Here is a 14,412-nt window from a genome sequence, read left to right on the forward strand (position 1 = left end):
AGTGTAACAATTAAAGCCTTCAGCAAAAAGGAGGAGGGAAAAAGTTGCATAATAGGGACTTGAAATTGAAAACCTAAATCTGTACCCAAAGATTTATTAAAAGCATATATGATGGAGCTGTACCTTAATGACCAAAGCAGGGACATTAATTACTTTTCCATTTCAGCTCACGGCACGAAGACTTCATCTGCTTTAAGTTATTTCTAAGAGTTTAACTAAACTTAGCTTTGGCCCCTCAAATTCAAACAATACATTCAAACTTGCACAGAGATAACAATTTATATCCCAGATTTTGATGGTTTTAATGACCACAGCAGCACTTGACCAATTAAATACATGGGATGTGTAATAGTAAGCCAAAGGCAGTTAGCAGGTGTTCCTCCGCACCCCTCTCCTTCCAGGTAACTACAGAGAAGCTTCCTGTATTTTAAAAGCCATAAACCAAGTAATTTCCTCTCCCATACCAACACAGTTTTTCACTTAGCTCCTGCTACACAGAGTTGTTCTGCAGCATTTCCCTCCCAAATTGCATCTCTGTATTTTTAAAGGCACAGGTAGAAGGGCAGTTGCAGTCCATGTGTGCTGGGGTATCCAGAAGCAGGCTACCTAAGCAGGCAGCTGCAAGGGGAAATCCAGCAGGATGCAAGCTCCTCCTTAACTCTGCAGTTCTTCAGAAATGTTTAATGCTTTAGCCCTGTATTGTATTCCTACACTCATTCTTGAAGGCATGAAAAGGGACACTCCAAAGTCCTAAGTACTTCTTGGACAGTAAGTGCTGGAATTCAGTGTTAATTTCCCTTTTAGATCCTAGGGTTTTCAGCCACAGAGCACTTCACTCTCCATCCCTATCTGTGCTTGTGTCAGTGAACTATTTCCACTTGGAATGTAGTTACAAACTCCTAGCCAAGGATGTGAACTTTGCTGCTTGCAGCATAACCTACCTCCTCCATAAGAAGAGCATACAGTAAATCAACTCAGTAGCTACAGACTGAGAGCTCTTTAACCACAGGCTTGCAGACAGGAGCAGGCTTATAAATGCAAGTGTTTGCAATATTCACTCTTTTGGTGAGTTTTAAACCTCCTAATACTGCAACCAGTCAGTGTTAGCTGTAATTACTCAGCAAGTTAAGTTGTATTACCTCCCTTCTGCAGTTTACATCTCCTGATGAACCACAGAGCACTCTTAACCTCTTCTACTTGAGCTTCTCTTGCTGTTTATCTTCAAATATGGTCCTGCTGAGCTCTGGCCAACGGATTTGCTTCTCAAATTAAATACCTTATTAATAATAAATGGATCTCTAAGAATAAGGTCTCACTAAGTTTCCCCCTTAATTCTCTCCCTCTCGAAAAAGTCCCTGCTCCTCCACCTGTTTTGTTGGTTGGCCTTGTTTGGTTTTTAGTTTGTTTGATGTTTTTAACAGCACTGGGGGGGGGTTGATTTTTCTTTCTTGTTTTTGTTTGCTTTCTTTTCAGAACGACACATCTTAACACTCTGGATCCTTATCCTCCTTAAAGGTTTGGTTTGGAGAAGTCCTCCTTAGTCCCTGGAAGCAACTGCGAGCGTACTGGTATCCCGGGCTACAAAATCTCTTTGGTTTCCTCCACATAAACAGCTCTCTTCAGCTGACAGTGCAGCTCTTTTCTCCTCTTCCTCCTCATTTGGAATTTTTTCCTCTTTACTTTGTTAGTGTCTGGTCTTGAATCTCAATGCTGCACGGTTATTTGTGGCTTGGCTTTTTCCTCTGCTGCCTGATGTCTTCAGTTTAAGCCTCTAGACTAACTGGCTCCTGGCATTCTCTCTGAGATATTTATGCTGTGTCCAGGGCACTGAAAAAAGAGCCCTCCTTTTGCTGCATTACATGCTCACCAATTTCTTCCTTATCACAGCAAGAATATAGTCCTTCTTTATTCCTTTTAAGCTGAAATGAACTCTGCTCTTAAAATATGAAGGCACAAAACCAGGCACTAGACATGTTTTCACAGGATTCCCTACTTACAGCTGCTAATGGCAGAACACAAGTAATTACAGTTAATTGTTTTCAAGCACTTGGTATTTCCACATACATTTTCTGTGCCTCAAAGCACTCTTAAGGTAAAAGACTCAGTATCTGTAAAGCAAAAGAGGAACTCAGCTCAATTCTAACCAATTAAACAGGATGCAAAGAATTGCCTTTCAAAACCAGCTCTGCAGTAAGGAAATCTTCAAGCAGCAGCAATGAAATCTGCCCATGACAGCTCCAATCTCCTGCTTTGTGGGATGGGTGCTTCTTCTTAACAGTCCTGGAGCCTTGTCTTGCTGGTTCACAGAGTTGTGGTTGCCTCCCAGTGCAAGTAACCAAGAATAGGCCAGCTAGAATGGATACAGCCTATCCTGGATTACTTGAACCAGGCCACAGCCTTCTGTAAGAGATTCAATGAATGCTGTCCTTTGTAGAAAGCAAAGTTGTTACTCAAAACAGATTTTAACCCAAACCAGGTTTTTCCCCCGCCAATGAAATACATTTTGTCTGAGAATCATAGAGTCACAGAATCAAGCAGGTTGGAAGAGACCTCCAAGATCATCCAGTCCAACCTAGCACCCAGCCCTGGCCAACCAACCAGACCATGGCACTAAGTGCCCCAGCCAGGCTTGGCTTCAACACCTCCAGCCACAGAGACTCCACCACCTCCCTGGGCAGCCCATTCCAATGCCAATCACTCTCTCTGACAACAACTTCCTAACAACATCCAGCCTAGACCTGCCCTGGCACAACTTGAGACTGTGTCTCCTTCTTCTGTTGCTGCTTGCCTGGCAGCAGAGCCCAACCCCACCTGGCTACAGCCTCCCTGCAGGGAGCTGCAGACAGCAATGAGCTCTGCCCTGAGCCTCCTCTGCTGCAGGCTGCACACCCCCAGCTCCCTCAGCCTCTCCTCACAGGGCTGTGCTCCAGGCCCCTCCCCAGCCTTGATGCCCTTCTCTCAACACCACTGAACATCTCTCTTGAATTCAGGAGCCCAGAACTGGACACAGCACTCAAGGTGCACTCAAAATACACTTGCCAGCCAATTATTTATTGATGCAAAAACCCCACAAGCACATAAAAAAGACTACTTTTCCCCCACTCAGTAAACAAATTACATTCAAGAATGAAATTCCAAAGAGGATGGAATCAAACTCTACCTGGCAGCCCTCTTTATGCTTTGTGCAAGGCACAAAGGCATTGGAAGACAATCTGGGCAAAAAACAAAGAACCACAATATCCTAAACAACCTCACTCCTTGGGGATTAAAGTTACAGTTAATGCACAGTCTCTAATCTGGGGGCTGTGAGTGCTCTGAACTTGTCAAATGGGGAGCATGCTCCAAAGAGAGGATGTGTTCTTGCAGGTGTTACAGCAAGGGTACCAAACAAGTTGAACTTCTTTTCTTCAGCCACTGCTTTCACTCTCAATGAGCTTCCCCTAAAGTGCACTCTCAGTTGCAAGACATTTCACTGGACTTCCCACAGTTTCTCACTTCTAATTTGGTAGAGCAGGAGACCATCTCTGATTTCTTTTTATTCAGAGAACCAGAGAGAAATGAGAGCAGTGGCCAGAAGGCTGTCAGCTTGCATCAGAACTGCTCTTTTGTATCTGTGCCATCATTTCCAACACAAAGCCTGGGATTCATCTCCTGTAACTGTAGCTGCTCTGCAGACGGGCACAGACTCTGCAGGCATCTAAAAGCCCAGAACAGAAGGAAAGAGAGGTACCTGCACACAGGAGTTATTTCCTTGTAAAACACAATGGCAAATCCTTTCTAAAGGCAAGGTAAATTAAGCCAGAGAAAGGAAGATGGGAGAGGTACAGGGAGTGTTCAGAAAAGCTATTTTTTAATCTAGAGAAGCTGCTTTACTCAAGCACTCTTTAAGATGATGATTTGAATTGTGCTCCCTAAAGAAGAAAAAGAGCTTCTCTGACTTTTGGATTATAATCACTTAAAGGAAAAATAAACTCCCCAAACTAAAGACAGGTTTTTTTTTCCCCTCTTTTTGTCCCTTTTGGTAGTTGTAAGGGAAAATGACAATGTTTACCATGAGCAGAACTCGCTTAGATAAGTCAGTTCCAAGAGTGAATTCAATTTGCAACAACTTGTATTGCAAACATTTGATGTGATTTCCAGTTTCTTCCTGAACAGGCACTTCTGAAATGCTGCTCTCCATTTCTTTTCTATGGTGTTCTGTCTGAGGCAGAGCTCGAGCACAAGAGTGTTGTGTTTGCTTGATAAGGGATCAGGCTTGCTGCGATATCAGGCTTGCTGGGAAAGCAGGTAGCGATACGCACTACGGTGAGCGTGGTGCCGCAACGATTCACAGCTCTTGTGGTACTCTGAACAGAGGTAAGTATGTCCTAACACAAAGAATTCATCTCTTGAGCATGTACACTGCTCAAGGATTCTAGAGATGACAGGTTTGGGCTGATAACAAAAATTGTTGCCACTGGCTTGCTGATGCTCTAAGAGAACAGAAAAATCACAGGTCTGAAGTGCGAACAGGGAGTCAGAGTTAATGCACATCAGACTCAGACAGAAGCTTTGCCCTTTAGGTTATCAGAGCTGTAAGAAAAATTCAGAGCCACCAAGAAACCTGCTGCATGACTTTGCCTGCAGAGCTTCCAGACCCACCAAGAAACCAGCTGCATGACTTTGCCTGCACAGCTTCCAGACCCACCAAAAATCCTGCTGCATGACTTTGCCTGCAGAGCTTCCAGACCCACCAAGAAACCTGCTGCATGACTTTGCCTGCAGAGCTTCCAGACCCACCAAAAATCCATCCTGCTGCATGACTTTGCCTGCAGAGCTTCCAGACCCACCAAGAAACCTGCTGCTTGACTTTGCCTGCAGAGCTTCCAGACCCACCAAGAAACCAGCTGCATGACTTTGCCTGCACAGCTTCCAGACCCACCAAAAATCCTGCTGCATGACTTTGCCTGCAGAGCTTCCAGACCCACCAAGAAACCTGCTGCATGACTTTGCCTGCAGAGCTTCCAGACCCACCAAAAATCCATCCTGCTGCATGACTTTGCCTGCAGAGCTTCCAGACCCACCAAGAAACCTGCTGCTTGACTTTGCCTGCAGAGCTTCCAGACCCACCAAAAATCCTGCTGCTTGACTTTGCCTGCAGAGCTTCCAGACCCACCAAAAATCCATCCTGCTGCATGACTTTGCCTGCACAGCTTCCAGACCCACCAAAAATCCATCCTGCTGCATGACTTTGCCTGCACAGCTTCCAGACCCACCAAAAATCCTGCTGCATGATTTTGCCTGCACAGCTTCCAGACCCACCAAAAATCCATCCTGCTGCATGACTTTGCCTGCAGAGCTTCCAGACCCACCAAAAATCCTGCTGCATGACTTTGCCTGCAGAGCTTTCAGACCCACCACAAAACCTGCTGCATGACTTTGCCTGCAGAGCTTCCAGACCCACCAAAAATCCTGCTGCTTGACTTTGCCTGCAGAGCTTCCAGACCCACCAAAAATCCTGCTGCTTGACTTTGCCTGCAGAGCTTCCAGACCCACCAAAAATCCATCCTGCTGCATGACTTTGCCTGCAGAGCTTCCAGACCCACCAAAAATCCTGCTGCTTGACTTTGCCTGCACAGCTTCCAGACCCACCAAGAAACCTGCTGCATGACTTTGCCTGCAGAGCTTCCAGACCCACCAAAAATCCATCCTGCTGCATGACTTTGCCTGCACAGCTTCCAGACCCACCAAGAAACCTGCTGCTTGACTTTGCCTGCAGAGCTTCCAGACCCACCAAAAATCCTGCTGCTTGACTTTGCCTGCAGAGCTTCCAGACCCACCAAAAATCCTGCTGTATGACTTTGCCTGCAGAGCTTCCAGACCCACCAAAAATCCTGCTGCATGACTTTGCCTGCAGAGCTTCCAGACCCACCAAAAATCCTGCTGCATGACTTTGCCTGCAGAGCTTCCAGACCCACCAAAAATCCATCCTGCTGGATGACTTTGCCTGCAGAGCTTCCAGACCCACCAGGAAACCTGCTGCATGACTTTGCCTGCAGAGCTTCCAGACCCACCAAGAATCCTGATGGATGATTTTGCCTGCACAGCTTCCAGACCCACCAAAAATCCCTCCTGCTGGATGGCTTTGCCTGCAGAGCTTCCAGACCCACCAAGAAACCTGCTGCATGACTTTGTCTGCACAGCTTCCAGACCCACCAAAAATCCTGCTGCATGACTTTGCCTGCACAGCTTCCAGACCCACCAAAAATCCATCCTGCTGCATGACTTTGCCTGCAGAGCTTCCAGACCCACCAAAAATCCTGCTGCATGACTTTGCCTGCACAGCTTCCAGACCCACCAAAAATCCATCCTGCTGGATGACTTTGCCTGCACAGCTTCCAGACCCACCAAGAAACCTGCTGCATGACTTTGCCTGCAGAGCTTCCAGACCCACCAAAAATCCATCCTGCTGCATGACTTTGCCTGCAGAGCTTCCAGACCCACCAAGAAACCTGCTGGATGACTTTGCCTGCAGAGGTTTTACAAACACAAGAATCCAAAGCTTTGCTTCTGTGCTAGTTTGAAGCTAGCTAGAAAGTTTGGGGAAGAAGAATTAGATTACAGGCTATGAAAAGGAAACAGTGCTGATGTCTACTGCACTCATAGGCTTGCTGAGAAGTATGAGAACAAGAACACAAACACAGATAACAGAGCTGCTCTCTGTCTGGGGCTGCATAAACTTCACTCTCTAACCTAACCTGTCATCTGTGTGACTAATTCATCTGCTTCATAACCCCCCTGGCCAACCCTCCAACCTACCTTGAGCATAAGGCAAAGTCTTGGGTAAGGTAGAGGGGTGGGAGAAGGTGGAAGGGTGGTTGGGAGCCCCTCCTGGGGACTCAGGTTTCTGGGAGGGCTGTTGTGTTTCTGTGCTACTTTTTGCCTTGTATATTTCTGTATAGATTGTCAATACCTGCTTGTACCTTGCACTAAGCTGTCACTATAAAGCTTCATTCAATTTCCAGAGCTGCTGAGTGTAGTCCGGGTGGGGAACACCCAAACCACCACAGCCTCTTCTGCATACTGTATACGTTAATGAGCTTAAAGGTCTTCTCCAACCAAAACAACTCTGTGACTTCAAGTTCTTAACAGCTAACTTCATTTCTGCCACTCAAGTGCAGCTGAGCTATTTACCTCTTTCAGAGATTAAGAACTGGAAATACAAAGGGATTAAGCAATTTCCTTGACAATTACACAGGAAGTCTCCATCAAAGCAGTCTGAGACCACACTTGACCTGCTCTGTCAAGAGCATCCTTCCTCCCATTTGCATTTAGGGTATACACAAACCCACTCCCTTTGACCAGGTGGGTTTTGGGTTGATGTTTCTCCCCAGCACTTGGTGAATAATCAGCAAGCCTGCAGTAAGGAGGGGAAAAGCAAGAGCTTTTGAAGTGCTTGACTAGAGAGCTGAAGTAGTCTTCTATTGGGTTTTGTTTCAGAATGTAAATACATAACCTTGACAAGCTAACTGATTACAACCCTAAGCCACCCAAAACTGTTAGGCAGCCTATTTTATTACCTTTCAAAAGCATCCTAGAATGTTTTGGGAGAGAAAATGTCTGTGTTGCAAGCAACCAAACACAACCAAAGCCCACATCAAATGAGGACTGACAACATCACAATAGGAACCTCCCTAAACATCACTTAGGTTTTGTAAAGCATTCAGCTCTGTTGAAAATTTCAGTTTCCAGTCCCCTGGAGACCAATTTTTTTCTACCTAACACAGGCACAGTGTAAAAACTGTCAAAGCAAGCATCACCATAAAGCACATTTGAGTCTGCTGACTGTGACAATGTTAACAGTGACAATTACATGGATGATTTTCAGCACATGGAATCAAACAAAAACTATGAACTTACTTTATGGTCTACCAATTGTTCCCAAGATCAAAATATGAACCTATTTGTCCAAGTTAAAATCATCCATGCAAATGTCTGGGCAGGCTGCAGAGGTGGGCACAAGCCAAGCTCAGGAGGTTCAACAAGACCAAGGGCAAGGTCCTGCAGCTGGGTCGAGGCAATGCCAAGCACCAATCCAGGCTGGGCAGGGAGTGGCTGGAGAGCAGCCCTGAGGAGAGGCACTTGGGGGTGCTGCTGGAGGAGAAGCTCAGCAGGAGCCAGCAGTGTGCACTTGCAGCCCAGAAAGCCAAGCAGAGCCTGGGCTGCAGCAGCAGCAGTGTGGCCAGCAGGGCCAGGGAGGGGATTCTCCCCCTCTGCTGTGCTCTGCTGAGACCCCACCTGGAGTACTGCATCCAGCTCTGGAGCCCCTGGGACAAGAGGGCTGTGGAGATGCAGGAGAGTGTCCAGAGCAGGGCCAGGAGGATGCTCAGAGGGCTGCAGCAGCTCTGCTGTGAGCACAGACTGAAAGAGTTGGGGCTGTGCAGGCTGGAGCAGAGAAGGCTCCCAGGTGACCTTCTTGTGGCCTTCCAGGATCTGAAGTGGGCTACAAAAAATCTGGGGAGGGACTTTTGAGGCTGTCAGAGAGTGCCAGGAGTGGGGGCAATGGAGCAAAGCTGGAGGTGGGGAGAGTGAGGCTGGAGGTGAGGAGGAAGTTGCTGAGCAGGAGAGTGGTGAGAGGCTGGAGTGGGTTGCCCAGGGAGGTGGTTGAGGCCCCATGGCTGGAGGTGTTTGAGGCCAGGCTGGCTGAGGCTGTGTGCAGCCTGCTCTAGGGTAGGGTGTCCCTGGGCATGGCAGGGGGGTTGGAACTGTCTGATCCTTGTGCTCCCTTCCAACCCTGACTGATTCTACGATTCTAAATGGCAACATTAAAGCCTTTCATTTGTTTTGTGCTGTTTTTAACAGCTCCATTAAATCTCATTCAGGGATGATTTGCAACTCAGTAACTGCATCAGCTGTAACCTACAAGGACTACACAGAAGTTGTTTCAAACAATCTGCAAGGTCCATACAGCAGAGAGGCTCAGCTTCATATTAACCAGTAAACCTCGTTTTAGCAAGAACTTTAATGCCTGTCTGAAGAGGAAAATTTATGCCACTGTAATTTATTTCATTTAACATTTTCAGCAATGACTGGTAAGGACACTAAGCTGGGATGCATGAAGGGGACAGATATTCAAATGCTATTTATCATTCACTGGAAACCATTTCACAGAGCCTTAAGTGAAGTTCCTTAAGACATAAAAGTGAATCTCCTTGCAGTTTTGTCCCACATTTTTAAGGACTGTGAAGTAAGAAGGCCTATCAGAGGAACTTCAATTGCTTACAGGAGGGGGACAAAACTCAAATAGACACTGCCACAGAAGCTGAAGAAATCACAGAATCATAGAATCAGTCAGGGTTGGAAGGGACCACAAGGATCAGCCAGTCCCAACCCCCTGCCATGCCCAGGGACACCCTACCCTAGAGCAGGCTGCACACAGCCTCAGCCAGCCTGGCCTCAAACACCTCCAGCCATGGGGCCTCAACCACCTCCCTGGGCAACCCACTCCAGCCTCTCACCACTCTCCTGCTCAACAACTTCCTCCTCACCTCCAGCCTCACTCTCCCCACCTCCAGCTTTGAACTCCATTCCCCCCAGTCCTGGCACTCCCTCAGAGTCTAAAAAGTCCCTCCCCAGCTTTTTTGTAGCCCCCTTCAGCTCCTGGCAGGCCACAAGAAGGTCCCCTGGGAGCCTCCTCTGCTGCAGCCTGCACAGCCCCAACTCTTTCAGTCTGTGCTCACAGCAGAGCTGCTGCAGCCCTCTCAGCATCCTCCTGGCCCTGCTCTTGACACACATCAGCATCTCCACATCCCTCTTGTATTGGGGGCTGCAGAACTGGATGCAGTACTCCAGGTGGAGTTCTCATAAAGCTTTGTCCCCGTGAACTACCAACAGACATTAAAAACCAATTTATGTTCTGTTTGCCTGAGGAGTGAATGACAACTGCAGTGCTCAGTGTGAATATTTGAAACACCAACCTCAGACAGCGTTTGGAAATGTTTTAAAACTGAGCAAGAGTCAAGCACTGAAGAGAGACACTCTGGAGAGCTGAAAAAGTTCAAATCAGAAACCACACACCTGACCCAACAGGAATGCCTGCCTGGATGACACATTCCAGGGTACACACCTTTTGTCTCTAGCACAAGGACAAGTCATTGAATGTCAAGCAGCAGATGGAGACAGATAACACCCTGGGACACTGAGGACATTGCCACTAAAGGAACAACAGCACTTACCTGATGTATGGTTCCATCAATTTCAACAGGAACGATGAAATCAGCATTGCTAATTGGCTAGGAAGAATGACAGGGAAATAAATCAGTATTAAGAATCAGATCATTAGGGGGAAACTTTCAGAGGTGTGAAAAAGAAGAGCACTTAGGCTTCTCAGGAGCAAATGAACAGCATTACTGGCTACAGAAATCTACTCTCTGTGCACCCTTTACACACCCAGGTCAGGAAGCTTACACAGCTGCATTCAGCAGGTGCTGCACTTCCCTCTTCTCTCTTGTTTTTAAGGTTCACACAATGTAATACACTTCACCATTAAGTAACCCCCATCATCGCTGATGATGTCGACCAGGACAACCTTTAGCTTGGATAACTCTTTCATCAAACCTCTGTGGATGGTCACAAAGAAATGCAACTCTGTGCTTCATGCAGCCACCTCTGGGCCATCAGTTAGGCAGTAGTAGAAGTAACACCTAATGACTGCATTTCAACTGGGAGATGCAACAACTTGCAATGAAATTTAAGCTGGAAGAGAGCAGATTTAGGCTGGATATTGGGAGGAAATTCTTCACAATGAGGGTGGTGAGATACTGGTGCAGGTTGTCCAGGGAGGTTGTAGGTGCTCCCTCCCTGGGAGTGTTCAAGGCCAGGTTGGATGAGGCCTTGAGCACCTTGTTCTAGTGGAAGGTGTCCCTGCCCATGGCAGGGGGGGAGGGGTTTGGAACTGGATGATCTTTAAGGTTGCTTCCAACCCAAACCATTCTATGACTGTGACTAAGTCATGTAGTGAAATGTGATGTAGTTAGGATCATAGAATCATAAACTCATAGAATCAACCAGGTTGGAAGAGACCTCCAAGCTCAACCAGCCCAATCCAACACCCAGCCCTGTCCAATCAACCAGACCATGGCACTAAGTGCTCCATGTGATATTAGATATATGTATTATATATAGCAGATAGATAGTGCCTTATGTGATACATTAGATGTGATGCCTCAAGAACATGCTACACTAACCAAATTCATCACATGAGACCATGTTTTAATGAAAAGGGAAATAGAGGCACACTCTGTCCTGAATTCCTATTTCCAGCCTGCTGAATACACCTCATTTCTGAAGACTTACTGTGAAAAATTGCTGATGAATCATAGAATCAAGCAGGTTGGAAGAGACCTCCAAGACCATCCAGTCCAACCTAGCACCCAGCCCCATCCAGTCAACTAGACCATGGCACCAAGTGCCCCATCCAGGCTTTGGAAAGCAGAAAATTTCCCTTGCATAGACTCTAGGACAACACAGTCTAAATGTGACTAGACAGCATTAGTAGCTGGGGAGCACACTGCTACCTCTTTTCACTAGTTCCAGTGGACACTGAACTTGGCAGAACACTGTGGTACAGCTCCTGCATGACATCTGTGACACAAAAATCTCATGTAAACATGCCTGGCTGAAGGCTGTAACTCATTCCATGATCTGCTCCTTGGAAATGGCTGAGCTGCCATTACTAAGCAAAGGCTTGAAGATGTCTTCACACAGCTCTATTAGATTTGAACAGATTTTCCCACCTGGTTTTCTGGACTGATCTCAGGTACTACCAAGGAGGTGCTCCTGAATAATCTGTGAGACTAGAAATAGCCTTAAGGTCCATTGTGGGGAGAGGGGGGCAAAGGGGAGCCAAGAAAGCAGAGAAGCAGCCAAGGTAAAGTGACCAAGAAGCAGATCAGTAACTGGTGAACCTAAACAGATGCTCTGTGGACAACGATAGGAAAAAAGAATCCTGAAGTATGAACATGAGAGCATCACTTTGATCCCATTCCCTGGAAAAACAAGATCTAGGTTCACTGTCAAGTGATCTTCCTGTCAGGTGGGGTTGGGCTCTTCTGCCAGGCAAGCAGCAACAGAACAAGGGGACAGAGCCTCAAGCTGTGCCAGGGGAGGTCTAGGCTGGATGTTAGGAGGAAGTTCCTGGCAGAGAGAGTGATTGGCATTGGAATGGGCTGCCCAGGGAGGTGGTGGAGTGGCTGTGCCTGGAGGTGTTGAAGCCAAGCCTGGATGAGGCACTTAGTGCCATGGTCTGGTTGACTGGCCAGGGCTGGGTGCTAGGTTGGGCTGGCTGAGCTTGGAGGTTATCTTCCACCCTGGTTGATTCTATGATTCTATGACCATAAGAACTGTATGGAGGGTAAGATCCTCTCTCCGGGCTGAAGTAAAAAGGAAAATGGTTTGCTCTGATGTCTGCAAGTGCTGTGTCAGAGATCACATGAGAAGCTATGCTGATTCTATTCATCCTGACCAACCAGGATTGGCAACCAAACCTCCAGAGCAGCCAGTGCTGGACAAGCCCATCCTGTTGATGGCTGTAGCACTGACAAACCCCTCAGACACCTGCAGACACAATCTACACTTCACTTTATCTGACATCAATCAATTTCCAAGATACATCTCCTTTTCTGCCTCCCAGAGAGAGAGGGCAGAGTCTCATCTGCTACTTGCATGAAGCCTCTCAGAGGAGAAAGCTCTGCAGCATCTCTAACAGTCAGGGAACAGGTACACAAATGTTGTCTGCAGCTTCACCTTGAAAGACACACCAGTGAGCTGTCAAAGAGACTCAGCCACCAGTTTTCAAGTGAGTGTCAGCCCCGTGCACACCTTGAAAAGACCTGTGTGCCCTTGAAGGATCTGTATGTGCATGAGTCCCTCAGGTGAGAGAGAAACGTTCTGTAGCAGCAGGAAAAGAGTGGCTCACTGCAAGCTGCTCCCCTTGGGAAGCCCACTTGAAGAAATGCAACTACATCTAAACAGGAACAAGAGAAACCACAAGCCAGAGAACACCACCTGCTGTTTCAGCACCTTCGTTTATGCTAACAAATTAAACTCAATCTTACACTTCCTATCACTAACCAAACTACTCTTAACACCCTGCACTTAGGCTATAGCTATAGCCAGCAGTGTGCCCAGGTGGGCAGCAGAGCCAATGGCATCCTGGGCTGGCTCAGGAGCAGTGTGGGCAGCAGGACAAGGGAGGTTATTCTTCATCACTGGTCAGGCCACACTTTGAGTGCTATATCCAGTTCTGGGCCCCTCAATTCAAGAGAGATGTTGAGGTGCTGGAAGGTGTGGAGAGAAGGGCAGCAAGGCTGGGGAGGGGCCTGGAGCAGAGCCCTGTGAGGAGAGGCTGAGGGAGCTGGGGGTGTGCAGCCTGCAGAGGAGGCTCAGGGCAGACCTCACTGCTCTCTACTGAAGGGAGGCTGTAGCCAGGTGGGGTTGGGCTCTGCTGCCAGGCAGCCAGCAACAGAACAAGGGGACACAGTCTCAAGTTGTGCCAGGGCAGGTTCAGGCTGGATGTTAGGAGGAAGCTGTTGGCAGAGAGAGTGATTGGCATTGGAATGGGCTGCCCAGGGAGGTGGTGGAGTCTCTGTGGCTGGAGGTGTTGAAGCCAAGCCTGGCTGGGGCACTTAGTGCCATGGTCTGGTTGGTTGGCCAGGACTGGGTGCTAGGTTGGGCTGGCTGAGCTTGGAGGTCTCTTCCCACCTGCTTGATTCTATGATTCTATGTAGCTTTCTTGTTGGCACAAGCAATCAGGAAGAGAGCATGGACTGGGGTTCAGTGCCTCATCATGATGGACAGACAGGAGAAAAGACTGCAAGAGTTTGCTGGACGAAGGCTTCTGGAGTTGCACACCTGAAGCACATGCAGGCCTTGAGTGGGAGCCACAGAGGGAGTGACAATGCATTTGCACTGACAAGCTTTCCTTCTGTCAGGACTGCTTCTAGTTACTAAAAAGCTTCAGAATTTTCAATGTTCTAAAAGGGTTTCACAGCCAGTTTGGATTGTGACTACATTCCAGACTTGCAAGGGGTTGAATTCATTTTATCCAAACCCATCTTTACATCTCCTTGACCTAATCATTCATGACTTTTTGCTTCTACTACTGCTTTATGATGGCAATGATAACTACAATGTCTACCTATTCCTTTTTTACCCTTGCCAAACTTTATTCCTTTAATATGCACTTAACATGAAAGAGTAGCAGCTCCTTAGAGCTCCACAAACATGCAGGAGCATAAACAGACAAGAATTACCCTCCCTCAGATATTGCTGCTCTCATAAAAGAGTATTCTAAACACCTTGCCTCTTTGGTAGGGTTTAAAAACATGACCTGCATTTGAAATGTGAAACTTATTTCATAACAATTATGATTTC

The 14,412-nt window shown here is 47.2% G+C and overlaps 1 protein-coding gene across 4 annotated transcripts in view; it reads right to left on the minus strand.

The window, feature by feature from the left end:
- Positions 1–14,412, minus strand: part of CTDSPL (CTD small phosphatase like) — a 121,417-nt gene that overhangs the window by 6,946 nt on the left and 100,059 nt on the right. For all 4 annotated transcript variants that reach the window (XM_064162358.1, XM_064162357.1, XM_064162359.1 and 1 more), the window contains one exon: positions 10,215–10,271. In XM_064162358.1, coding sequence (XP_064018428.1) covers positions 10,215–10,271 — 57 coding nt within the window. The remainder of the gene's footprint in view (positions 1–10,214; positions 10,272–14,412) is intronic.

The sequence above is a fragment of the Pogoniulus pusillus genome, chromosome 23, assembly GCF_015220805.1.
Source record: "Pogoniulus pusillus isolate bPogPus1 chromosome 23, bPogPus1.pri, whole genome shotgun sequence".
Classification (NCBI taxonomy): domain Eukaryota; kingdom Metazoa; phylum Chordata; class Aves; order Piciformes; family Lybiidae; genus Pogoniulus; species Pogoniulus pusillus.